At 44.3% G+C, this 27,042-nt stretch overlaps 2 protein-coding genes across 4 annotated transcripts in view; one reads left to right on the top strand and one right to left on the bottom strand.

The window, feature by feature from the left end:
- CNGA1 (cyclic nucleotide gated channel subunit alpha 1) overlaps positions 1-15,303 on the bottom strand; it is a 46,613-nt gene extending 31,310 nt beyond the window's left edge. For all 3 annotated transcript variants that reach the window (XM_073342109.1, XM_073342110.1, XM_073342113.1), the window contains exon 1: positions 14,987-15,303. In XM_073342109.1, coding sequence (XP_073198210.1) covers positions 14,987-15,108 — 122 coding nt within the window. In that variant the 5' untranslated portion in view covers positions 15,109-15,303. The remainder of the gene's footprint in view (positions 1-14,986) is intronic.
- A 124-nt stretch (positions 15,304-15,427) lies between these two features.
- The window catches only part of NIPAL1 (NIPA like domain containing 1), a 43,331-nt gene continuing 31,716 nt past the window's right edge, over positions 15,428-27,042 (top strand). Inside the window, exon 1 of the mRNA XM_073342107.2 lies at positions 15,428-15,531. Coding sequence (XP_073198208.2) covers positions 15,483-15,531 — 49 coding nt within the window. The 5' untranslated portion in view covers positions 15,428-15,482. The remainder of the gene's footprint in view (positions 15,532-27,042) is intronic.

Below are 27,042 nucleotides of genomic sequence, written 5' to 3'. Positions count from 1 at the left end.
ATCAAAGACCCCCTAAGCTTATTCTTACCAGCTTAGGTTAAAAACTTCCCCAAGGTACAAACTTTGCCTTGTCCTTGAACCCTATGCTGCCACCACCAAGCGTGTTACACAAAGAACAGGGGAAGAGACCACTTGGAGATGTCTTCCCCCAAAATATTCCCCCCAAGCCCTACACCCCCTTTCCTGGGGAAAGCTTCATAAAAATCCTCACCAATCTGTACAGGTGAATACAGACCCAAACCCTTGGATCTTAAGAACAATGAAAAATCAATCAGGTTCTTAAAAGAAGAATTTTAATTAAAGAAAAGATAAAAGAATCACCTCTGTAAAATCAGGATGGTAAATACCTTACAGGGTAATCAGATTCAAAACACAGAGAATCCCTCTAGGCAAAACCTTAAGTTACAAAAAGACACAAAAACAGGAATATACATTCCATTCAGCACAGCATATTTTACCAGCCATTAAACAAAAGGAAATCTAACGCATTTCTAGCTAGATTACTTACTAACTAGCAGAAGTTCTGAGAGTGCATTCCTGATCTGTTCCCGGCAAAAGCATCACACAGACAGATAGACCCTTTGTTCCCTGTCCCACTCCAGCTTTGAAAGTATCTTGTCTCCTCATTGGTCATTTTGGTCAGGTGCCAGTGAGGTTATCTTTGCTTCTTAACCCTTTACAGGTGAAAGGGTTCTGCCTTTGGCCAGGAGGGATTTTATAGCACTGTATACAGAAAGGTGGTTACCCTTCCCTTTATTTTTATGACAGCCTTATATTTAGATGTTAAGTATCTGTGCACCAGGTATATTTGATATGGGTCTTTGTCCTCTTGTGATTCATGTGCAGATCTATCTTCCTGCTTGTCTCATTGAGCTCAGGGAGTATATCTTGAAGCCAATTGCAGTCTTTGCTAATAGAACAATATTACCTGCAAATTGCAGATTGTTCACTCATTTCCTGTTAATGTTTAGACTCTTGTCCTACCAGACAAACTCTTTGAAGAATTCTAATACAGCCATAAACCAATATAATGTGACCCTTCTGTTCTCTTCTTCCAATCTGGAATGACTGAGCTGGACTAACAAATCAATATAAATGTTGTTAAGCAATTTGATGTAAGTGGTAGGCACACCTTGTCTCTGCCATGCTTGGAGCACTGTTGAAAGCTTTCTTGTAGTCCATGAAAGTGAGGTATAAGAGGGGTGATTGTATTTTCAATTCTTCTGTGTCACTCCACCCACTGTGAGCACATGTTCTCTGACAGAATAGCTCACCTCGTTCTCTTGACTGGTTTGCACCCAGTTGTGCAATCTGTCAGTCAGTGATGACCTTCTTGACATTTTATATGCACATGACATGATAAAACAATGCACTGGTTGCCACTCTCCACACTGCAAGGACATCACTGCTCTTTTGACATTTAATGAACAATTGGATCAGTTCTAGTAATATCTTCCAGCAGTCAGTGTTTCAACCATGACTCAAAGTGGCCATGGGGATTTGCCCTTTTTTTATGGAGTTGAGCACAGCACTGACTTTTTCTAGTTGAACATCTGGCATTTTGACAAGGTTTTCATCAGTGGTGTTCAACATTGTCAAGGTGGTTGTCTCCTTCTACACAAATTGTGATAAAACTGCTTCAGTATTTTATCAGGATCATGTAACAATCCATCATCTTCAGTTTTCATGCAGGCCACTTGATTTCAACAAGAACCAGCATCTTTCATGCCATTTTTAGTCCATAGCAGTCTCCAGGGCTTACTGTTCATCATTCACAACACCCCTTGTCACCTACTCACTATTCTGAGGCTACACATAGGATTTGATGGGGAGACTAAGGGCTTATCTACACTTAAAACGCTGCAGCAATGCAGGGGTACCGCTGTTGTGTTTCAGTGAAGAGGTTATCTAAGCCAACAGGAGAGTTTCTATCATCAGTGTAGGTACTCCACCTTCCTGAGAGGTGGTAGCAAGGTGTCAACGTTCCTCCCCCACTCTGAACTCTAGGGTACAGATGTGGGGACCTGCATGAAAAACCTCCTAAGCCTATCTTTACCAGCTTAGGTCAAAACTTCCCCAAGGTACAAAATATTCCACCCTTTGTCCTTGGATTGGCTGCTACCACCACCAAACTAATACTGGTTACTGGGGAAGAGCTGTTTGGACGCGTCTTTCCCCCCAAAATACTTCCCAAAACCTTGCACCCCCCCCCTTTCCTGGGAAATGTTGGATAAAAAGCCTCACCAATTTGCATAGGTGACCACAGACCCAAACCCTTGGATCTGAGAACAATGAAAAAGCATTCAGTTTTCTTACAAGACGACTTTTAATAAAAATAGAAGTAAATAGAAATAAAGAAATCCCCCCTGTAAAATCAGGATGGTAGATACCTTACAGGGTAATTAGATTCAAAAACATAGAGAACCCCTCTAGGCAAAACCTTAAGTTACAAAAAAATACACAGACAGAAATAGTTATTCTATTCAGCACAATTCTTTTCTCAGCCATTTAAAGAAATCATAATCTAACACGTACCTAGCTAGATTACTTACTAAAAATTCTAAGACTCCATTCCTGGTCTATCCCCGGCAAAGACAGAATATAGACAGACAGACAGACCCTTTGTTTCTCTCCCTCCTCCCAGCTTTTGAAAGTATCTTGTCTCCTCATTGGTCATTTTGGTCAGGTGCCAGCGAGGTTACCCTTAGCTTCTTAACCCTTTACAGGTGAGAGGAGCTTTCCCCTGGCCAGGAGGGATTTCAAAGGGGTTTACCCTTCCCTTTATATTTATGACACAAGGTTAACAGGAAAATTCTCCCATCAACTTAGTGCTGTCTACACCAGGGTTAGTTTGGTTTAACTGCATCATTCAATGATGGGGATTTATTATACTCCTGAGTGACATAGTTATACCAACCTAATTTCCTAGTGTAGACAGGCTTGAGTCTCTAAAATTTCTTCTATTTTGTAATGTTTGCAGGAAATAGATTGAATAAAATGTAATGAGAGGCTGTTCTCATAATTCCAATCTCCTGAAATTATGAAGTTCTGGAAATCTCACAAGAGGAACTGAACACAAAAGATTTCCAAAATACACATAAACATCTGAAATTTTGTACATGTAAACATCCCTGTTTTTAACTGTAACTTCAGCTTTGAATTTCCTGGATATTGCTGGGTTATGTTAGTCCATAAATGTTACTGAAACAGTATTTTTTCTTTTAAAATTACTCTACCTATTAAGCATATTTGTTTATTAGTTTATTCATATAACAATGAACTGACAATACATACAAAAGATGGTGGTTTTAAGAAGATTAATTCCTTCAGACACAATGATAAATAGGCTTGCAAGGATTAAATTTTTATCAGTGTCTGTAAACCTTGATTTCACTGTATACATACAGACAAAAAATATTTCCATTGATAATCTTCTAAATCTACAGATAGGTTTTCAAGCAGCATTTTTATTTGACCTATTAGAGTACAAATCCAGTGATTTAGACTTTTGAATAAGGCTTGTTACAAATGGACAAATGAATGGTGAAAACAGGTATGATTTACGGATATTTACCTTGTATATTTTGACATGTGATGTTGATAATTTCTATTAATGGTTTATGAAGCTTTAACATTTTGAATCTTAGTGTCTCCTGTCATTAAATAATTGTCTGACCTCCCCCTTATTTCCTGCAACTTAGAACATTTGTTTTGGGTAGATGTGGGGCGGGTGATGGCAGAACATAAAGAAACTGAGAACAGACAAGAAAGAGTGAGGGGTGGTCTACACTGATAAGTTAGGTTGACTCAGTTACATTGCTCTGTGATGTGAAAAATTCACATCCCTGAGCAACATAATTAAGCTGACCTAACCCCCAGTATAGATCAACGGAAGAATTCTTCTGCCAACCTAGCTACCAACTCTTGAAGAGCTGGATTAAATACAGTGATGGAAGAACCCCTCCTATCACTGCACTGTCTACAGTGAAGCATTATAGTGATGCAGCTGCAACTGTGCCACAGCAGTGTTGTAAGTGTAGACATAGCTGTGAAAGAAATAGCGAAAAGGAGTAGTTGAAAGCACAGTGGCTGACCCTGGAAGAAACCTGGATGGTTGTTTTTGCATTAAGAGTGCAGGCTGAAGAGAGTGCCCACAGTCTTGTGCGCACAAAAAATTGTTTCCTGCTATTTGATTCCTTCTGTGTTCAGAGACACAGGACTCTGAATATTCTTTGTAAATAAACAAAACTGCATCACAGAAAATACCACTCTATCAATTTCTACTTCCAAGTGGAATATCTCCAGGGTCCTGAACTTTGAGTAGCCACTTAGGTCAAAAGGGGCAAGAGTACCATAATTCTAAATTTCTGTCTTTCAACAATATTACTGTCATTAAAACTTGGGTCTACAATAACATCTGACAAAAATATTTCAGAATATTTTTAATTTATATGACTTTACCTTAAAGAAGCTTTAATTTAATAAAGGATCACGGAACTTAATCTCATTTACTACTTTACTTAATTTTCTAGGTTGATTGCATCGAATAATCATGACGCACTTACCTCCCTCCCTCGTTCCCTGAAATCAACAGCAAACAAACCAAGTCTTTTTTGTGCCTTTTTTCCTCAGCCTGGGTTACCCCTGCAGATGCCATAGCACAGCAAGCATGAACCCCGCTCAGCTATATACTGTTGTTGTGAATTTTACAAACATCTCACTCTTTATCCTGCAGTATTTGCTCAGCTGAAGCAGGAGCCACCACACAAAACAGTGTGATGCCATGCAAGCAGCCCTGCTGGAAGCCATGGCGCAGAGCAACTTGCAGATGCTGGCGACAGTTGCGCATCACCTTGACATGGTAGAGCAGCACTTCTGGGCCCAGGAAACAAGCACTGATTGGTGGGACCACATAGTTATTCAGCTATGGGATGACAAGCAGTGCACAAGGCACTTTCATGGAACTGTGTGAAGAGCTTTCCCTAGCCCTGAAGCACAGCGATACTAAAATGAGAGCTGTTCTGACAGTTGGGAAGTGAGTGGCGATAGCTCTATGGAAGCTTGCAACGCCAGACTGCTACCGGTCAGTGGGGAATCAATTTGGAGTGGGTAAATCTACCATAGGATCTGCTGTGATCCAAGTTGCCAGGGCAATCAATAGACTTCTGTTAAGAAGAATAGTGACTCTGGGAAATGTGCAGGACATAGTGGATGGTTTTGCCATGGTGGGGTTCCCTAACTGCAGTGGGACAATAGAGATATGGGTTCTGTCTAACTTGGCACCAGACCACCTTGCCAAAGAGTACATAAATCAAAAGGGGTACTTCTCAATTGTGTTGCAAGTGCTGGTAGATCACAGGGGCCGTTTCACCAACAGTAACTTGGGGATGGTTGGGAAAGGTGCATGACAAGCGCATCTTTAGGAACTCCGGTCTATTCAGAAAGCTGCAAGCAGGAACTTTCTTTTCCGACTGCAAAATAACTGTTGACGATATTGAAATGCCAGTCGTGGTCCTGGGAGACCCAGCCTACCCCTTGCTCCTATGGCTCATGAAGCTATGCACAGGAAGCCTGGATGCCAGTAAGGAGCGGTTCAGCCATGGGCGGAGCAAGTTCGGAATGGTGGTGGAATGTGCCTTTGGAGTTAAAAAGCCCGCTGGCAAAGTTTGCTTACTAGGTTAGACCTCAGTGAAAGCAATATCTCCATTGTTGTTGCTGGCTGATGTATGCTCCATAATATCTGTGAAACAAAGAAAGAAAAGTTTCTGGTAGGGTGGAGGTGGAGGCAGATCTCCTGGCAGCCAATTTGGAGCAGCCAGACACCACGGCAAAAAGAAGAGCAGACCAAGCGTGCTGCATCTTTGTGAGGCTTTGAAAACCAGTTTCATCAATGACCCACAGTAATGTGACACTTATGTGTGTTGTTCCTGTGACGATGTGATGCAGCAGGGAGGGGGGAGTGTTGACCTGGGAATGTGCCCTGGGGATGGGAGACCTGAGAGCCTGTAACCTGAACCGGGAGGGGGAGGTAACACCTCTGCCCAGGAATGTGAAGACAGGCTGCAGGAGAGAGCCTGCTGGGGGGGTTAATTTCAGTTTGGGGCTGGGTGGAGGAACACAGGGAACCCCAGGGCTGGGGTCTAAGCTCCCTGCTCCCCCAGAAGGACTTGACTGAGGGGTCCTGGGTGCACCAACAAGCTCTGTTTTGGACTGTGTTCCTGTTGTCCAATAAACCTTCTGTTTTACTGGCTGGCTGAGAGTCTCCATGAATCCCAGGAAGAGGGGTGCAGGGCCTGGACTCCCCCACACTCCATGACAGTTCCTTACTTACCTGTCCCCTTCATTGCATGTATCCCCTTGTAAACTAAACCCCTGCTAACCATTGTGTGCTGAATGAATAAAGAGCCTTTTCTCTTCAATCCATTAATTTTGATTATGCTCACAAACACTGAGAGACAGAAAAGAAAGATAACCGGAGCAAAAGGGCTGATAACACTTGTGTGTGGGGGAGAAACAAGGACAGTTTGCTTACAGTTGCACTGCAATAACAATCAAAGGTGTGGGAATGGGTGTCTTCTGGTCCTTGTAACCTCCCCTGAAGTTGAGTGCAAGGGATACTGGACTTCCTCCCCCTTCCCTGCCCCCTTCTCCTCCACCGGTGCATCCTAGGATGTCTGGGAGAAGAGGATGTGGAACTTGGCAACGATGGTAGCAGGTTCAGCATAGGCTGCCGAAGGACACCAGCATCCAGCTGCCTTTCTTGAACTTTAGCCAGATGCCTTAACATGTCTGTTTGCTCCCCCATAATCCACACCATCTTGTCCTGCACATCACACTTGTGTTCCCTGCATGCTCTTCTGTCCTCGTGGTCATTGTGCAGGTTCTCAGACAATGCAATCCTCCATGCACTGAGCTCCGTCTTGTCACTCATGGAGGCACGCATTAACTCATTGAACATGTCCTCCCAAGTCTTCTTTTTCCACCTTCTAATCTGGAAAAGTCTCTGTCCCATTGTGGAGGGTGCACCTATGTACAAGGTTTCAGCTGCAAAGAATACAAAATACAAGGGTAGCATTGACAGTGCATCATTGTTTCTGGTGCAAGATTAAATCTTTTTATAAAAGAAACAACCCTCAATGCACTTCCCTGCAAGCCACAATGTAAGCAGACTGCAGGCTACTGCAGGAGTCAGTTTGCTACTCCAACCATGGTGAGTCAGGCCATGAGGCCTTATGCTGCAGCTTTTGTTAAGACATCCTTGGAATCAATGGTTGCAACCTCAGCACAACCCCCTTTCCCATAGCAACCTGGATGGTACTTGAGACAGGCACTAGCGTAAAGCCCCACAAATAGTTTGATTGTTACAAAAGCGGCACCGGGTTGAGGTGGAAGGGAGACAAATAGGAAGTGCCCCCCCACACACTTTTTTTTTTTTAAATGTTGGCTGCAATACACAGTGATTCCTTCTAACCACAACCATGGCACGCTCAGGAAAGTGTGGCTGTGTGACCCAGAATTCACCAAACAGGGACAGATTACTTATCGAATTGCTTGCAGTTTAAGGGCTAGCATATAAAACTTCCCCTGTTTTCTCTAGGTGACCATATACAATATCACTCTCCTGAGGGTAACAGGGGCAGAAAGGGAGCGGATGCTGCAAGAGTCTGGGTACAGATCTGGTCCTTATGCTGCAATGCTGTGTGCTGCAATGATGCCAGAAGAGTTAATACTGGAGTGGCGCAAGAAAGTGTCCTACCGTGGTGGACGAAATAAGGCAGCCCTTCCCAGAACCTTCTGCAAAGGATTGCAGAGTATCTCCATAAAAGCTTCTTAGAGATCTCGAGGGAGGATTCCTGGACCATCCCCGGGCTTATAAACAGTTTTTTTCGGAGAACATTCTCTGTGTAGCTGGAGTGGCCACCAATAACTTCTATCTCAATTTTTAAATTCCGATTCAACATTAAAAATAGTAGCATGTAACCCCTACAGGTTGACTGAAAATGTGTATTCACCAGAGGTGTCTTCCCTGGCATCATGCTCCGTCGACAACTGATCCTGTGAGGGGATGGCCTCCAGAGTTAAAAAAAGTTCTTGGCTGTCGGGGAGAATAGATCCTCCACTTGCCTGCCATGCATTCTCCTCCTTGTCAACAATGTCCTCCTCGTTGTTGCCCAAGGTCACCCAGGGCTCCTGGGAGGTATCCACGGAGTGTTTTGGGGTAGTTGTGGGGTCGATGCCGAGAATCGCATGCAGCTCCTCAAAGAAGAGGCATGTCTGTGGGGCAGAACCAGAGTGACTGTTCACCTCCCTTGTCTTCTGATACGCTTGCCGGAGCTCCTTTATTTTCACACAGCACTGCTGTGTCCTGGTGTAGCCCTTCTCCCCCATGCCCTGTGCGATTTTGGCATAAATGTTAGTGTTTCTTCTGCTGGTTTGGAGCTCTGCCTGCACAGACTTTTCCCCCAACACAGCAATAAGATCTACTACATCCTGTGTGCTCCATGCCAGAGTGCATTTGCGGCCTTGAGCATCCACCATCAGCTGTGTTGATGAACTCTCCAGGCCGATCAAACAGGAATTGAAAATTCAAAAGTTCCTGGGGCTTTAACAGGAGGGCAGCTGCTTCCTGTGTACCTGACTGAAGTGCAGTGGAGTTGAAAGTGATCTCCAGAGCAGTCACAGTGGAGCACTGTGGGACAGCTCCTGGAGGCCAATTCGTTCGAATTGCTGTGCAGTGTCTACATTGTCCCCATGTCGATGCATGGACGGCGACTGAAGCACTGTGCCTCTTGTGGAGGTGGAGTACAGAAGTCAACTTTACAAGCCCTTTAGGTCAGCGGAAGGGACGCTGTAGTGTAGACACATACATTATTAACTCGACCTAACGTGGCATATGTCGACCTAACTTTGTAGTGTAGACCAGGCCTGAGCCAGATTCTCTCATTTCACGGATACTGATTTTACTGACTTCAGCTAATCCTGATTCAGACTGGTGTAAATCAGAATCTAACTCATTATTTCGTTCTTCTCTTATCTCAATACCTTTTCCCATGCTGCCCATGATGCATCTAATCTCTTGGTACTTACACAGTGTTCATTGCTATAACAACTGAGTACATCACAAACATTAATACCCCTATAAAGAAGTGAAAGCAGTTCAAAACAGCAGTGTATCAGTGTGCACTAAGGAACTTTTAGTGCACAGCAGGAGGGTCCACCCAGAAAGTTAGCGTACAGCACACTGGAGCACTGCAAATTTACACCCCAGCATGCCACACATTAATTGATCATTTAGGTATGCCCTAGTCCATATAATAAATGTCACATTACACACAGGGCCCAATCTTCTATTGGTATAAATTAGCATAGTTCTACTGAAGTAAACAGAGCTACAACAACTTATACCAGTTGCTCTCGCCCAAAATATATAAAAATATAACATTGTTAATAAATCACTATTATATGGCACCTTTCTTCTTAAATAGTTCCAAAGTCCGTCACAAGTACAGTACACATAGAATCACAAATACACTTACTCACATACACCTTTACATGATAATCCCATATACTATATGTTCTAAAATAATTTGTTAACATTAATTATGTCTTTCTGAAGTTCTGGATTTTTAGTTTTGGATTTTTATTCATTGGATTTTTTTTTCTTAGAGACAGAAAAGTTTGAAATTATTGTTACAGCTCCTTCTGTGGCTTAATAAACACAAGGAACAACTGATCCAAAGTTAAAGATATTATACAACACAGATTAAAACATTCCATTCTGTAACTAAAATAACCTATTCTCCCTGGGCTGCTGAAGGAGCAGCACATTAGGTGGGGTTTTTTTTGGTAAGAGTCTAAAGAGGGTGTCTGGACTCTGATCCTGCTCTTGCAATGAGGAGGTCTCCCTATGCAGAACTTACTGATGGATCAGGGCCTAAAAAAAATTTGATGTACATGTTAATACACTGTCAAGAATGTTTGTTTCTGGTTTCAAAGTTAGAGAGATATGTTTTCTGACTTAGCTACAACAGCTTTCTTTACTGTTTTGGGGAAGTGAATTTATTTTTGTTCTTTCACTCCAAAGTGGATTATTAATTATATCTTTTAGTAGGACTTATTTTGAAGTTATAGAACTAAAACCATCAAGATGAGCAACGGATTGCACAAGAAGGGCCAAATTCTTTACCGACATAACTCCACTGACTTTAGTGGAGAATTTGCCCCTATGATTACAAAAGCAGTTACACCGAAGAAAAAGCTCTACATTCATATAATATTAGAAGGAAAGTTGTGTTTTCAGATAAAAGGCATTTTCAAACCTTGGAAAGTTTAAAATTGTACAAACATATCCAATTACCTCAATTTTAACTATTACATTGAGACTAAGGGTCCCAATCCAATTGCCTATTTGGCATGAGTTGTCCCATTGACTATTTATACGCAAAAAGTTAAGCAGATGTATAAATCATTGCAGGCTCAGGGCCAGATTAAGTAACTGGGATAACTCACCCAAACCCAATATCCACATGACTTCCACAGAGTAAGGGGGCAGACTTTTGTAATGGTCCCTTGATATACTGTAGCTTTTACAATAGTCAGTTTTACTAAAAGTGAGCATGACTCACTGCAATTGTCATGTTACCTCAAACTTTTTGTTACCTCACTTTTCTTGAGTCCAATTCTCCCTTTTGCTAGAGCCCCTTAGCCACAGTGACCTTGATGCAATAGCTACATCAAGTTTGCTACAAAGTAAATTGAACCTTATAAAAAGTGAATGCAATATTGGATCCCAAATGTTTAAATTGTGCAGTCTGTTCTGCTGCTAGCCGGCGTACTGCCAGTGCTACTGCTCTGTTATACTCCGTCTTCATTTCTACTGTGCTTAGCATTTTTGCTCTTCAATCTTTCGTCTCCAGAACACAGGAACCAGTGGATAAATGGCACAGTTGAAACATAAGTAAGTTTGCTAGCTGTGTGTTCAGGTTTTGTTGTTTCTTAGTATTGCTGTTTAAAAAAATACATTCCATAGTAGCATTTTTTCCTGTCATGCCTGGACTTGAAACAGAAAGAATGGAGGAAAATTTATATATAAATTAGGGCTGTCAAGCATTTTTTTTTAAAAATATTTTTGATTACAAATATTTGTACAGTAAAAATGGCAAACAAAAGAAATAGTATTTTTCAATTCATCTCATACAAGTACTGTAGTGCAATATCTTTATTGTGAAAGCTGAACTTAAGTGTAGAATTATGTACAAAAAACCCTGCATTATAATAAAAAAATGTAAAACTTTAGAGCCTACAAGTCCATTCAGTCCTACTTCTTGTTCAGCCAAATCACTAAAAGAAGTTTGTTTACATTTGCAGGAGATAATGCTGCCCGCTTCTTGTTTACAGTATCACCTGAAAGTGAGAACAGGCATTCACATGGCACTGTTGAAGCTGTCACTGCAAGATATTTATGTGCCAGATGCACTAGAGATTCATATGTCCCTTCATACTTCAACCACTGTTCCAGAGGACATGCGTCCATGCTGATAACAGGTTCTGCTTGATAACCATCCAAAGCAGTGCAGACTGACGCATCTTCATTTTCATCATCTGAGTCAGATGTCACCAGCAGAAAGGTTGATTTTCTTTTCTGGTGGTTTGAGTTCTGTAGTTTCTACACCAAAGTGTTACTCTTTTATGACTTCTGAAAGCATGCTCTACACCTTATCCCTCTCAGATTTTGGAAGGCACTTCAGATTCTAAAACCTTGAGTTTTAGAGTGCTGTAGCTATCTTTAGACATCTCACAGTGGTACCTTCTTTGTGTTTTGTCAAATCTGCAGTGAAAGTGGTCTTAAAATAAACAACATGTGCTGGGTCATCATCTGAGACTGCTATAACATGAAATAGTGGCAGAATGCAAGTAAAACAGAGTAGGAGACATACAATTCTCCTCCCAGGAGTTCAGTCACAAATTTAATTAATGCATTTTTTTAAATGAGCATCATCAGCCCAGAAGCATATCCTCTAGAATGGTGGCGAAAGCATGAAGGCGCATACGAATGTTTAGCATAACTGGCATGTAAATACTTTGCAATGCTGGCTACAAAAGTACCATGTGAATGCCTGTTTTCACTTTCAGGTGACATTTAAATAAGAAGTAGGCAGCATTATCTCCCGTAAATGTAAACAAACTTGTTTGTCTTAGTCATTGGCTAAACAAGAAGTAGGACTGAGTGGACTTGTAGGCTCTAAAGTTTTACATTGTTTTATTTTTGAATGTAGGTTTTTTGTACATAATTCTAAACTTAAGTTCAGCTTTCATGATAAAGAGATTGCACTACAGTACTTGTATGAAGTGAATTGAAAAATACTATTTCTTTTGTTTGCCATTTTTACAGTGCAAATATTTGTAATAAAATATAAAGTGAGCACTGTACACTTTGCATACTGTGTTGCAATTGAAACCAATATATTTAAAAATGTAGAAAACATCCAAAAATATTTAATATATTTCAATTGGTATTCTATTGTTTAACAGTGCAATTAATTGCAATTGATTTTTTTAATCATGATTAATTTTTTTGAGTTACTTTGTGAGTTAACTGCGATTAATTGACAGCCCTAATATAAATGAAAGGGTTTGGTACAAATTTGCAATCAAAGCGGGTTCTCAGCCAGTCATGAAGAATGCTGATGTTTACCAGCCAAATGAGCCAATCATCTACCCAAACATCCAGATTTTAGAAGCAAAAGGTAAGAACAGAAAACATATTATATGATGGCCAATATCTATTTGGATGCTAGACAAATTGTTTAGGTTTGTTAATAAATACTGCTGGCAGCATTGCTCTAAATTATGTGGTTACGTTATTCAAGACTTTGTAGTTAAATAATTGCTATTGTTTTGACTGCTTTTACGTTTTTTTAATTATTAGCTCAGATTTCTTTATATCTATTTCTTTTTCTGTTACTATCCCCATAGCACCCGTAGTGCTTTGGATCATCAGTCTCTCAAGGGACAATTTTTTTCTTTTCATAAATAGGGGCACCGTGTCCTTACGCAGTTCTTGGACATTGAATATGGTCCAAACTTACCCCTTCCTGGGGTTTGCCTGAGAAGTTATCAAAATGATGATTCTTTTCACAATACACTCCAATGATTATCCAGGTAGCTGCCTTAGTATTTTCTGAACAAGAAGCTCCTTTAAATTGAATTAGTCATATAACCATGCTTACACTATAAGAAAAAAAGAGTTTGTTCCCAAATATTTAAAGTTTGTTTTGAAGCTTTAAAGTTAACAACAAACTGCATATCTCTTGTAGTAAGAATCTCTGTTTAAAATGGACATGTTTAAAATTTGGAATATAATTCTCAGCTTTGAGGCAGAAATCAAACAACACTCCAAATACATTATCAGTCTGAATAATATGGGATATCTGTAATTGATATAGCTTATCTAGCAAATTGAACTTTGCATCAAGGTCTTAAAAAAAGTTAAAGCATTGGATTTGTATGTCATTGACAAATAAATTTGACTTCACTTTCATCAGCTCAAAACAAGAAAAACAAGATCTGTTCTGAAACCACTAGGTAACAAAGTTAGTATCTTTTTATGATTACATATAGCAAGAACAAACACAGTAAATCATACTGCGGGTGGGTACACGCTGCACCCATTTTGCTCATTGGCATGTGCAGAAAATTCCTGTGGGGTGAAAATTTCACCCGCATAGAGCCTGAGTGATCAAGTCACACACCACAACAAAGAGGCAGGACCCAAAGCTGCAGCACACCTCCCATGTTACTACTGTTACAATGCAGCCACAGCCTCTCCATGCCAGTTGTGGTGAATGTTTTGTGGAAACTAAAGGCCCTCCCCAGTCCCTAAAGTTACTCCTACCAAGGCCTGTGGTGTCAGTCTATGCAGAGCCAGAACACAGACTCTTTATTTGGCATTCCAGAGGCCCACAGGCCCTCTTTCTGCATGCTTGCTGTACCCTCATGTGGTCTATCCTATGTGAGGCTTAGGGTTCATAATGACTTATGTAAGGGGCTGTTGGCCCCTTACTAAAACTCAGTGTGTTTTTTTTGGTTGGCCACCTCCTAGTACCAAAAGAAAGGGGAAGGGTCGATGCAAAATCAGGACCCTGAGACTGACAGTCCGCAGGAACAACAGGGAGAGGCCAATGCTCTAGGTTAGCCTCATTGACAGGGTGGGCAGGCTAATTAGGGAGTCGGGGGGGGGGGGGGGGTCCCATCTTCCATGTGAGCTGGAACTACCTGGGACAGAGTGGGGCCAGTCCTAAGGAGAGAGCAGGAGCCCAAACTGAGCTGGAGAGCAGGGCTACACCAGCCAGAGAAGCAGCCGAGGAAGTAGATCCCTGCTGGGAGCAGAGCCACAGAAGCAGCCCAGAGAGCAGCCCTGTGCTGGGAGGAGAACTGCAGCACAGAGCCAGAGGGGCCAGAAAAAGCAACCCAGGGGGCAGGAGCCAGAGCAGCATCAGTGCTGAGGCAGAGTGGAGCTGGGGCTGGAGCAGTCCAAAGCCAGGTGCAGTGAGCAGCTGGGGAGAAGTGACAGGGGACCCTGGGCAACAGGCCCAGCGCAGGGAGATGCCCCCAGCCAAGAGGCCTGGCAGGCCAGACTTGGAAGGGGATCGTAACCCCGACAGTGGGGGCTGACACTGAGAAGAAGGGTCCTGCCACGTAGAGCCTGTATGCATATGGCCACCACCAGAGCAAGTGTCTGACCTGCAACATCCCTGCAGCACAGCCAGGGCCTGAGAAGGAGGCCTGGGACATGTCATGAACAGACTATGAACTTCCTTTATATTCCAGAGATGCTGGCAGAGGAGGCAGGTTTGGATAATTTTTGGTGGTGCCCAGAACAGGTCCAAGGTCTCCCCCTCAAGGCTCTGGGAGAGAGTTTGGGTGCTGGGTGAAGGCTCTGGGCTGGGGCAGGGGTGCAGGAGGGGGCCAGGGGGTCCACGCTTACCTTATGCGGTGTCGGCTCCTGAAAGCGACCCGCAGACCCCTCTTGCAGCAGCTCGGCACTCGGGGCCGGGGCAGCGTGTGGAGACTTTCCCTCCACCCCCCTCCCCAGGGCCGCAGGGACATGCTGGCCGCCTCCCGGAGTGGCGCGGCGCGGGCGGGCAGGAAGCCGCCATAGGCTGTGTCTACACTGCCACTTTCAGCGCTAAAAACAGTGTGAAGAAACACCCCCCCAGCGACAAAAGTTTTAGCGCTGAAAAGCGCCGCTACAGACAGTGCTTTTATCCCCTCTGAGCTCCCCTTTGCCCTGGATTCCCCACGGCCCCGTCACCGTGACACCACAATGAGGCGAGCGGGGGCAGGGCTCCGGCCGCGGCCTCCGCACCTGGGCGGGGAGTGGCTGAGGGAGGTGGGGGCCGGTGCAGCGCCGGGCGGGGCTGGAGGCCGGGATGTGGCTGTGAGGAGACGCTGCGCCCAGCACTCCGTGAGAGCCCAGAGGCATGGGGGAGCAGCCCGTGATGGTACCAGCCCGGGAGCCCTGCCGCGCAGGTCAGTCGCACCCGCCCGGGAGCGGGGAGCAGTGAAGGGCCGAGAGGGGCTGGGGTGTCTCTGGCTGGTGGCACTGGCCTGAGGGAGGGCAGAGGAGCGGGCAGGTGGCTGGGGAGGCGGCGGCGGACGGGCTGACTCGGGAGAGAGCAGCCTGTGGGGAGGCGATGGGGAGAAGAGCGCGGACAGCCGGCAGGAGGCGCTGCTGGGCGGAGTGGGGCTGGGGTGGGCTGTGTCTCCACAGCAGTAGCGGCCTGACGCTGGTGCGACCTTCCTGGGAACAGAGCAGCCTGCAAATGCAGTGGGGCGGATTGAGAAAGATCCCGTCTCTAGGGCAGCACCTAGCGATCTGAGATTCTGTTCTACAACGGTTGTTGTAGCACTGATTTCACTATAGCTGTTACGTTAAACAAGCAAGGCAAGTATTATACCGCTATAAACACACTGAGGGTATGTCTACACTACGAAATAAGGTCGAATTTATAGAAGTCGGTTTTTTAGAAATCGGTTTTATATATTCGAGTGTGTGTCCCCCCACAGAAAATGCTCTAAGTGCATTAAGTGCATTAACTCGGCGGAGTGCTTCCACAGTACCGAGGCTAGAGTCGACTTCTGGAGCATTGCACTGAGGGTGGCTATCCCACAGTTCCCGCAGTCTCCGCTGCCCATTGGAATTCTGGGTTGAGATCCCAATGCCTGATGGGGCTAAAACATTGCCGCAGGTGGTTCTGGGTACATATCGTCAGGCCCCCGTTCCCTCCCTCCCTCCCTCCGTGAAAGCAAGGGCAGACAATCGTTTTGCGCCTTTTTTCCTGAGTTACCTGTGCAGACGCCATACCACGGCAAGCATGGAGCCCGCTCAGGTAACCGTCACCCTATGTCTCCTGGGTGCTGGCAGACGTGGTACTGCATTGCTACACAGCAGCATCAACCCATTGCCTTGTGGCAGCAAGACGGTACAGTACAACTGGTAGCCGTCATCGTCATGTCCGAGGTGCTCCTGGCCACACGTGCGCAGGGACTAAATTTGGAGTCACTTGACCAGGTCATTCTCTTTAGTCCTGCAGTCAGTCCTATTGAACCATCTTATGGTGAGCAGGCAGGCAATACGGATTGCTAGCAGTCCTACTGTACCATCTTCTGCTAGGCAGGCAAGAGATGAGGATGGCTAGCAGTCCTACTGCACCGTCTTCTGCCGAGCAGCCATGAGATGTGGATGGCTTGCAGTCCTTCTGCACCGTCTGCTGCCAGCCAAAGATGTAAAAGATAGATGGAGTAGATCAAAACAAGAAATAGACCATATTTGTTTTGTAACCGTCCCCTCCCCCGTCTAGGGAACTCATTCCTCTAGGTCACACTGCAGTCACTCACAGAGAAGGTGCAGTGAGGTAACTCTAGCCATGTATCAATCAGAGGCCAGACCAACCTGCTTGTTCCAATAAGAACAATTACTTAAGTGCACCATTTCTTATTGGAACCCTCCATGAAGTCCTGCTTGAAATACTCATTGATGTAAAGCCACCCCCTTTGTTGATTTTAATTCCCTGTAAGCCATGTCGTCAGTCGCCCCTCCCTCCGTCAGAGCAACGGCAGACAATCATTCTGTGCCTTTTTTCTGTGCGGACGCCATACCAAGGCAAGCATGGAGGCCGCTCAGCTCACTTTGGCAATTAGGAGCACATTAAACACCACACGCATTATCCAGCAGTATATGCAGCACCAGAACCTGGCAGAGTGATACCGGACGAGGAGGCGATGTCAGCGCGGTCACGTGAGTGATCAGGACATGGACACAGATTTCTCTCAAAGCATGGGCCCTGCCAATGCATGCATCATGGTGCTAATGGGGCAGGTTCATGCTGTGGAACGCCGATTCTGGGCTCGGGAAACAAGCACAGACTGGTGGGACCGCATAGTGTTGCAGATCTGGGACGATTCCCAGTGGCTGCGAAACTTTCGCATGTGTAAGGGCACTTTCATGGAACTTTGTGACTTGCTTTCCCCTGCCCTGAGGTGCATGAATACCAAGATGAGAGCAGCCCTCACAGTTGAGAAGCGAGTGGCGATAGCCCTGTGGAAGCTTGCAATGCCAGACAGCTACCGGTCAGTCGGGAATCCATTTGGAGTGGGCAAATCTACTGTGGGGGCTGCTGTGATGCAAGTAGCCCACGCAATCAAAGATCTGCTGATATCAAGGATAGTGACCCTGGGAAATGTGCAGGTCATAGTGGATGGCTTTGCTGCAATGGGATTTCCTAACTGTGGTAGGGCCATAGACGGAACCCATATCCCTATCTTGGCACCAGAGCACGAAGCCGGCGAGTACATAAACCGCAAGGGGTACTTTTCAAAAGTGCTGCAAGCTCTGGTGGATCACAAGGGACGTTTCACCAACATCAACGTGGGATGGCCGGGAAAGGTACATGACGCTCGCATCTTCAGGAACTCTGGTCTGTTTCAAAAGCTGCAGGAAGGGACTTTATTCCCAGACCAGAAAATAACTGTTGGGGATGTTGAAATGCTTATATGTATCCTTGGGGACCCAGCCTACCCCTTAATGCCATGGCTCATGAAGCCGTACACAGGCAGCCTGGACAGTAGTCAGGAGCTGTTCAACTACAGGCTGAGCAAGTGCAGAATGGTGGTAGAATGTGCATTTGGACGTTTAAAGGCGCGCTGGCGCAGTTTACTGACTCACTTAGACCTCAGCAAAACCAATATTGCCACTGCTATTACTGCTTGCTGTGTGCTCCACAATATCTGTGAGAGTAAGGGGGAGATGTTTATGGCGGGGTGGGAGGTTGAGGCAAATCACCTGGCTGCTGGTTATGCGCAGCCAGACACCAGGGCGGTTAGAAGAGCACAGGAGGGCGCGGTACGCATCAGAGAAGAAAACCAGTTTCATGACTGGCCAGGCTACGGTGTGAAAGTTCTGTTTGTTTCTCCTTGATGAAACCCTCCGCCCCTTGGTTCACTCTACTTCCCTGTAAGCTAACCACCCTCCCCTCCTCCCTTCGATCACCGCTTGCAGAGGCAATAAAGTCATTGTTGCTTCACATTCATGCATTCTTTATTCATTCATCACACAAATAGGGGGATGACTACCAAGGTAGCCCAGGAGGGGTGGTGGAGGAGGGAAGGAAAATGCCACACAGCACTTTAAAAGTTTACAACTTTAAAATTTATTGAATGTCAGCCTTCTGTTTTTTGGGCAATCCTCGGTGGTGGAGTGGCTGGTTGGCCAGAGGCCCCCCCACCGCGTTCTTGGGCGTCTGGGTGTGGAGGCTATGGAACTTGGGGAGGAGGGTGGTTGGTTACACATGGGTTGTAGTGGCAGTCTGTGCTCCAGCTGCCTTTGCTGCAGCTGAACCATACACTGGAGCATATTGGTTTGATCCTCCAGCAGCCTCAGCATTGAATCCTGCCTCCTCTCATCACGCTGCCGCCACCTTTGAGCTTCAGCCCTGTCTTCAGCCCGCCACTTACTCTCTTCAGCCCGCCACCTCTCCTCCCGGTCATTTTGAGCTTTCCTGCACTCTGACATTATTTGCCTCCACGCATTCGTCTGTGCTCTGTCAGTGTGGGAGGACAGCATGAGCTCAGAGAACATTTCATCACAAGTGCGTTTTTTTTCTTTCTAATCTTCACTAGCCTCTGGGAAGGAGAAGATCCTGTGATCATTGAAACACATGCAGCTGGTGGAGAAAAAAAGGGACAGCGGTATTTAAAAAGACACATTTTATAAAACAGTGGCTACACTCTTTCAGGGTAAACCTTGCTGTTAACATTACATACATAGCACATGTGCTTTCGTTACAAGGTCGCATTTTGCCTCCCCCCACCGCGTGGCTACCCCCTCAACCCTCCCCCCTCCCCGTGGCTAACAGCGGGGAACATTTCTGTTCAGCCATAGGCAAACAGCCCAGCAGGAACGGGCACCTCTGAGTGTCCCCTGAAGAAAAGCACCCTATTTCAACCAGGTGACCATAAATGATATCTCACTCTCCTGAGGATAACACAGAGAGATAAAGAACAGATGTTGTTTGAATGCCGGCAAACATACACTGCAATGCTTTGTTGTACAATGATTCCCGAGTACATGTCACTGGCCTGGAGTGGTAAAGTGTCCTACCATGGAGGACGCAATAAGGCTGCCCTCCCCAGAAACCTTTTGCAAAGGCTTTGGGAGTACATCCAGGAGAGCTGCGAATGCCAGGGCAAATTAATCCTTTCACGTGCTTGCTTTTAAACCATGTATAGTATTTTAAAAGGTACACTCACCGGAGGTCCCTTCTCTGCCTGCCGGGTCCAGGAGGCAGCCTTGGGTGGGTTCGGGGGGTACTGGCTCCAGGTCCAGGGTGAGAAACAGTTCCTGGCTGTCAGGGAAAACCGGTTTCTCCGCTTGCTTGCTGTGAGCTATCTACAACCTCATCATCATCATCTTCTTTGTCCCCAAAACCTGCTCCCGTGTTGCCTCTATCTCCATTGAAGGAGTCAAACAACACGGCTGGGGTAGTGGTGGCTGAACCCCCTAAAATGGCATGCAGCTCATCATACAAGCGGCATATTTGGGGCTCTGACCCGGAGCGGCTGTTCGCCTCTCTGGTTTTCTGGTAGGCTTGCCTCAGCTCCTTAAGTTTCACGGGGCACTGCTTCGGGTCCCTGTTATGGCCTCTGTCCTTCATGCCCTGGGAGATTTTGACAAAGGTTTTGGCATTTCGAAAACTGGAATGGAGTTCTGATAGCACGGATTCCTCTCCCCATACAGCGATCAGATCCCGTACCTCCCGTTCAGTCCATGCTGGAGCTCTTTTGCGATTCTGGGACTCCATCATGGTCACCTCTGCTGATGAGCTCTGCATTGTTACCTGCAGCTTGCCACGCTGGCCAAACAGGAAATGAGATTCAAAAGTTCGCGGTTCTTTTCCTGTCTACCCGGCCAGTGCATCTGAGTTGAGAGTGCTGTCCAGAGCGGTCACAATGGAGTACTCTGGGATAGCTCCCGGAGGCCGATACCATTGAATTGTGTCCACAGTACCCCAAATTCGACCTGGCAAGGCCGATTTAAGCGCTAATCCACTTGTCAGGGGTGGAGTAAGGAAATCGATTTTTAAGAGCCCTTTAAGTCGACAATGGCTTCATCGTGTGGACGGGTGCAGGTTTACATCGATTGAATGCTGCTAAATTCAACCTAAAGTCCTAGTGTAGACCAGGGCTCAGTGATACAGCCTGTGCCCACAGGCGTTACACTGGTGCAAAAACTGTGTGCGGAGAAATCAAGAGTAGCTAATTTGATGCTTACCTCTCTCTCCGCTGTTTTTGCAGTTGTCCCATAATTTAAACAGACTCCCTTCAGCACAGGTACACACAGAGCAGAAGTTAGCATCCTGGGTCTCTGATCCTGAGTGGGACTTTTGGTTGCTGCTGCTGCAATACAATCATAAATACACTAAAGTGAAGTTCTGCCCTGAACTGTGGCCAATGCCAGGTGCCCCAGAGGGAGTGAACCTAACAGATAATGATCAAGTGATCTCTCTCCTGCCATCCATCTCCACTCTCTGACAATCAGAGGCTAGGGACATCATTCCTTGCCCATCCTGGCTAATAGCCATTAATGGACTTAACCTCCATGAATTTATCCAGTTCTCTTTTAAACCCTGTTATAGTCCTAGCCTTCACAATCTCCTCAGGCAAGGAGTTCCACAGATTGACTGTGCGCTGAGTGAAGAACTTCCTTTTATTTGTTTTAAACCTACTACCCATTAATTTCATTTGGTGGCCCCTAGTTCTTATATTATAGGAACATGTAAATAACTTTTCCTTATTCACTTTCTCCACACCACTCATGATTTTATATACCTCTATCATATCCCCCCTCAGTCTCCTCTTTTCCAAGATGAAAAGTCCTAGCCTCTTTAATCTCTCCTCATATGGGACCCGTTCCAAACCCCTAATCATTTTAGTTGCCCTTTTCTGAACCTTTTCTAATGCCAGCATATCTTTTTTTTGAGATGAGGGGACCACATCTGTATGCAGTATTCAAGATGTGTGCGTACATGGATTTATATAAAGGCAATAAGATATTCTCCATCTTATTCTCTATCCTGCTTTTAATGATTCCTAACATCCTGTTTGCTTTTTTGGCTGCCACTGCACACCATATGGACTTCGTCAGAGAACTATCCATGACGACTCCAAGATCTTTCTCCTGATTAGTTGTAGCTAAATTAGCCCCCATCATATTGTATGTATAGTTGGGGTTATTTTTTCCCATGTGCATTACTTTACATTTATCCACATTAAATTTCATTTGCCATTTTGTTGTCCAATCACTTAGTTTTTTGAGATCTTTTTGAAGTTCTTCACAGTCTGCTTTGGTCTTGACTATCTTGAGCAGTTTAGTATCATCTGCATCACTTTTCTTGATCAAAGCTCAAGTAATGTTGAGTGGTTCCAACTGAATTGTGTCAACCAAAGTGAAAATTGCCAGAATTCAGGGCCCTTGTCACAAAGGGAGAAATAAAATGGGTGGAGAGCAGAGGGGAAAGATGACGTCACAGAGGATCCATCTCACCAAAGGTTGAACTATGTAAGAATACTCACTAATTTGAGGGTCCTGTGATATTCGCACATTGAAATGAGTAAGGACTTGTGCTGTGAAAAGCTTAGATTAATTTCTTTGCATATTTGAAGGTGACCTGTAAAGTTGCAGGAGAAGAGGGAAATTGGGTTTATACCCTACTTTTTCCATGATGTGTGAAAGAGGCTTGCACGATGTGTGGCAGTGATTTAAAAATAAAAAAAAAAACCCTTAAAAGTATCAGAAATGCTAATCCATACTTCTCTCTTCTTGTAAGAGAACATGTTGGATGACCCAGGGGTATGACTACACTAGAGCTGGAAGGCGTGAATGTGATCTCGAGGAGATATATACCTAGGCTCACTGTGAACAAGCTAGCGTGCCAAAAACAGAGGATAGCTGCGGTAGTATCTGCAGCAGGAGGAGCTCGCTGCCCTTTGTTTGTACTTATCTGAAATGCTAGGCATTTACTTGGGGTGGCTAGCCTCTCCCACCACTCATGCTACCACAGATGCACTCTGCTTTTAGCACACTAGCTTGATCCCAGTTAGTGCAGCTATGTCTCCTCAAGATGGAATTTACACCTTAGACTTGAAGTGTAAACCTACCATCAAAGATGTATATTACTTGTAATTGAAACTTTAACAAAGCAGTATTTTTTCCAGCTGTTAAAGTTAGTTAACAAAAGCAGAATTATATATGCTCTGAATAAAAAGAACCACTGTAATTAATCAGCTTTCACTTACCCAAAACAACAGAGTAGGACACTGTAGTAAGATTATAGTTAGAATAGAGTAGGGCATCAGGTTTGAACTGTACGAGATTGGTTTTATGAGTGATGAGGTGGCTGTAAAGAGTAAATATTTAAACAGTATAGGAGGTCACATTGGAACGGTAAGGACACATGGCAGGATGAGGTGTGTTTAAAGTGACCTACTACTGAACAACTTTTTAAATGCACCCACCATAATACAGTATAAAGTAGGGTGTTTTGAGTTCGTTTTCTGTCAAGGTGGTCATTATTCCAGAGACATTTTATTGGATCTGAATGATTTTTTAAATTTTCATAAAGAAAGACAATGAAAGTACAAAGTGGTAAATCACTTACAGCTTGGGTGTTGCCAAATACGACACACTTCATGGGATCGCCAATAGAATTTTGTAGGAGTGTTGTAAGTAAGACAAAAGAAGTAATTTTTACTCTGCTCAGCACTGAAAAGACCTCAACTGGAGTACTGTGTCCAGTTCTGGGTACCACACTTCAGGAAAGAGGCAGATGGATTGCTCTCCTCTGGACTTTCTCCAGTGAAAATAGTCAAAGGTCTAGAAAATATGACCTATGAAGAAAGATTGAAAATATTGGCTATGTTTTGTCTGGAGAAGAAAAGACTAAGAGAGGGGATTTGTAACAGTATTCAAGTATGTAAAAAGTTGTTATAAAGAGGAGGATAAGTCACCAGTGACCGATAAAATACATCCAAAAATACTCAAGAAGCTGACTTAGGAGATATGAGGTATTCATGATTAACTTCAAAAAGTAAGGAAGATGGGAGAGATTCCACAGGACTGGAAAAGGGCAAATATAGTGCCCATCTATAAAAAGGGAAATAAGGACAACCCCAGGGTATTGCAGATCAGTCAGCTTAACTTCAGTACAGGAAAGATAATGGAGCAAATAATTAAGCAATCAATTTGTGAACACCTGAAAGGAAAATATGGTGATAAGTAACAGTCAACATGGATTTGTGAAGAACAAATTGTGTCAAACCAACCTATTAGCTTTCTTTGGCAGGGTAACAAGCCTTATGGATAGTAGGGAACCAGTAGATGTGGTATATCTTGACTGTAGTAAGGCTTTTGATACCGTCTCGCATGACCTTCTCATAAAAAAACTAAGGAAATATAACGGATGGAGCTACTATAAGGTGGGTGTATAAGTGGTTGGAAAACTGTTCCCAGAGAGTAGTTTATCAGTGGTTCACAGTCAAGCTGGAAGGGCAAGTCGAGTGGGGTCTCGCAAGGATCAGTTCTGGGTCCAGTTCTGATCAATATCCTCATCAGTTATTTGGAAAATGGCATAGAGAGTACACTTATAAAGTTTGTGGACAATACCAAGCTGGGAGGGCTTGCAAGTGCTTTGGAGGATAAAATTAAAATTCAAAATGATCTGCACAAACGGGAGAAATGGTCTGACATAAATAGGATGAAATTCAATAAGGACAAATGCAAAGTAATCCATGTAGGAAGGAATAATCCGTTGCATACATACAAAATGGGAAATGATGCCTAGGAAGGAGTACTGCAGAAAGGGATCTGGGGGTCATAGTGGATCACAAGCTCAATATGAATCAGTGTAACTGTTGCGGGGGGAGAAAAAAAAACCACACACAAACATCATTCTGGGATGATTTAGCAGGAGTGTTGTAAGCAAGACATGTAGAAATTCTTCCCCTCTACTCTGTGCAGATATGGCCTCAGCTGGAGTATTGTGTCCAGTTCTGGGTGCTACATTTCAGGAAAGATGGGGACAAATTGGAGAAAGTCATAAAGCAATGGGCTTAAATTGCAGCAAGGGCAGTTTCAGGTTGGACATTAGGAAAAAGCTTCCTAAATGTATGGATAATTAAGCACTGGAACAAAATACCTGAAGAGGTTGTGGAATATCTGTCTTTGAAGGTTTTTAAGAATAGGTTAGCCAAAAATCTAACAGGAATGGTCTAGATAATACTTAGTCCTGCCTCAGTGCAGGAGCCTGGATTAGATGAGCTATGGAGGTCCCTTCCAGTCTTACATTTCTATGATTCTATGCAATTACACAATTTTACAACTTGTCAAATCTGTAAAACCAGACACTATTACATAGAAAGAACATATTAGGGTCAGTAATAAAGTAAGAGATGTCTGTGAATGGGAGTAGAACACTGGGGAGGGAAGGGAAAAGAGGACAAGGTTAGTGGAATGGAGGTCTGGCATTTTTGAACTATTAGATACATTTGGATTTAAAAAAATGTTGAAAAAGTATGGGGTCTACAGTGATAAGATATTCTTTGTTTGGCTGCTAACTCAAACAGGTCCAAATACCACTGTTCTATTCTTGGGCATAAGCCCACTCTTCCATTTTATGCTTGGTGATCATTGCAGCCGTCAAGAACCAGAGTCTTTCTGGTGGAGTTAAACACAGGTTAGCAGGTAAATAATCTGAGATATGATTTTCAGTTGAGGTTTGGCTGCTGAAGCCAAGCACCATTTTATTTTTTGTGGCTGCCTCTTTCCACAGCTTCCTGACAGTTGAAAAGTTGTATAGCATATGGATCAGGGTTCCTCTTTCTTTGTTACAGTGCCCACAAAGATCAGAGGATAAAGTCTTTCTTGTGCAACCTCTGTGGCATCCAGTACATTTTGAATAAAAATCTTTTGCTGTGTCAAGCATAGTTGGAGATCCACACGGACATTTTTAATATGTGGAATAAAAAGTGAGAAATAGTACAGAAAGATTTTTTTTAAATGCCTCAGTTCTTTAAACGATTGCATATGTCCATTAAGTGTGTGCATGTCTCATGTACCAGTGCTCGAGAGTCTTCCCTAGTAATACCTATAGGTAGGGTTACCAGACAGCAAATGTGAAAAATCGGGACGGGGGTGGGGGTTAATAGGAGCCCATATAAGAAAAAGGCCCAAAAGTCAGGACTGTCCCTATGAAATCATAGGGACAGTCCTGGTCACCCTACCTATAGGGTCTCTGTGCCTGCACCCTAATGTCCCTGGTGCTCTGAGTCAAGGCAATAAAAGGGCAGAGCTGTTCTGCCCATCCTCCAGTCCCTTCTTACCGTCAGTGGTCAGAGCATGCTGTCAGGTCACTCCTTCTGTGACTATACCATTAGTTAGTTGTTGCTAGTAGTACTTAGAAAGAAAAGGGGGGTCCAAGGACCCAAAATTGAATAACACTTTTCCTACCTACCTGTTGTTCTGACTGTCAGTAATCAGTGGACTCCAGGCTCTGCCCAAGGTCCCTTTGTTTCAAACCCTGCTCCAGGAGTCACAAGCTGATGCCTGTGAGTGACCCTCACTCCCACTGCCTGAAGTGGTTGGGTGAGGGTCACGTCAGGCATAAGTGTTCGATTTGCAGGGGCTTCAAGACAAGAATTAGGGAGCAAAATGAAGAACCTCAGGTACATCTTCAAGGAGGTCTAGCATCAGAACCACCTCAGTCAGAGGATATTCCTCTTCCTCCATAAGCCTACACACCTGTGAAGAAAGTGGTGAGCCTCTTGGTAGAGTCCTCATTGAACATTGACTGACAGTGCCTTGCTGAGGCCATCACATGTGGTGTACATGTTGGCTTCCACACTGGGGCCTGCTGCACTGCCAGCAACTTCAGGTGCGGTAGCATTTCCATTGTGCCTGCTGCCAACTCAGAGACCAAGAGTAACTATTCCAACTCAGTGCATGGTACTGATAGCCAAGAACTCCCTGATGTTGCTGCCAGTACTGCAGTAAATCACAGTCCTAATCTCTGATGATGACACTCTGTACCATTTTACTTGGGCCTTTGGAATACTCCTACTCCTTCTCAGAGTTTGATGTGGGTGTGATGCAGGCAGACCAGGTGCCAGTTCATGCCAAGGACCCTAGGCCTCATCTGAGCACTGGCCAATACATAGCTGGAAACCAGTCTGATTCACCTGTGTGTTAGTATTATTAAAATAGGCATTAGATTTATATTGGTATTTATGAAATGCTTGTAGGATGCTGCATGTATTCATCTCACTTATGACCTGGGGTACAGATATTAAGATTATATTAAGTGTTAGAAGTTTACAATGCAAACTATAACTTTCCAAACAGGAAAGCAGCATTAATTAATGTAAAGACGGGCCTTCTAGAGAAGGTGTTTGACCCTGCACACAAAAAAGTCCATTGAAGTGAAATGAGCC

This window comes from Lepidochelys kempii, chromosome 4 (genome assembly GCF_965140285.1).
Source record: "Lepidochelys kempii isolate rLepKem1 chromosome 4, rLepKem1.hap1, whole genome shotgun sequence".
Lineage (NCBI taxonomy): Eukaryota > Metazoa > Chordata > Testudines > Cheloniidae > Lepidochelys > Lepidochelys kempii.
Note: the sequence above shows the minus strand (reverse complement) of the source record. Positions and strands in the feature narration are given on the sequence as shown.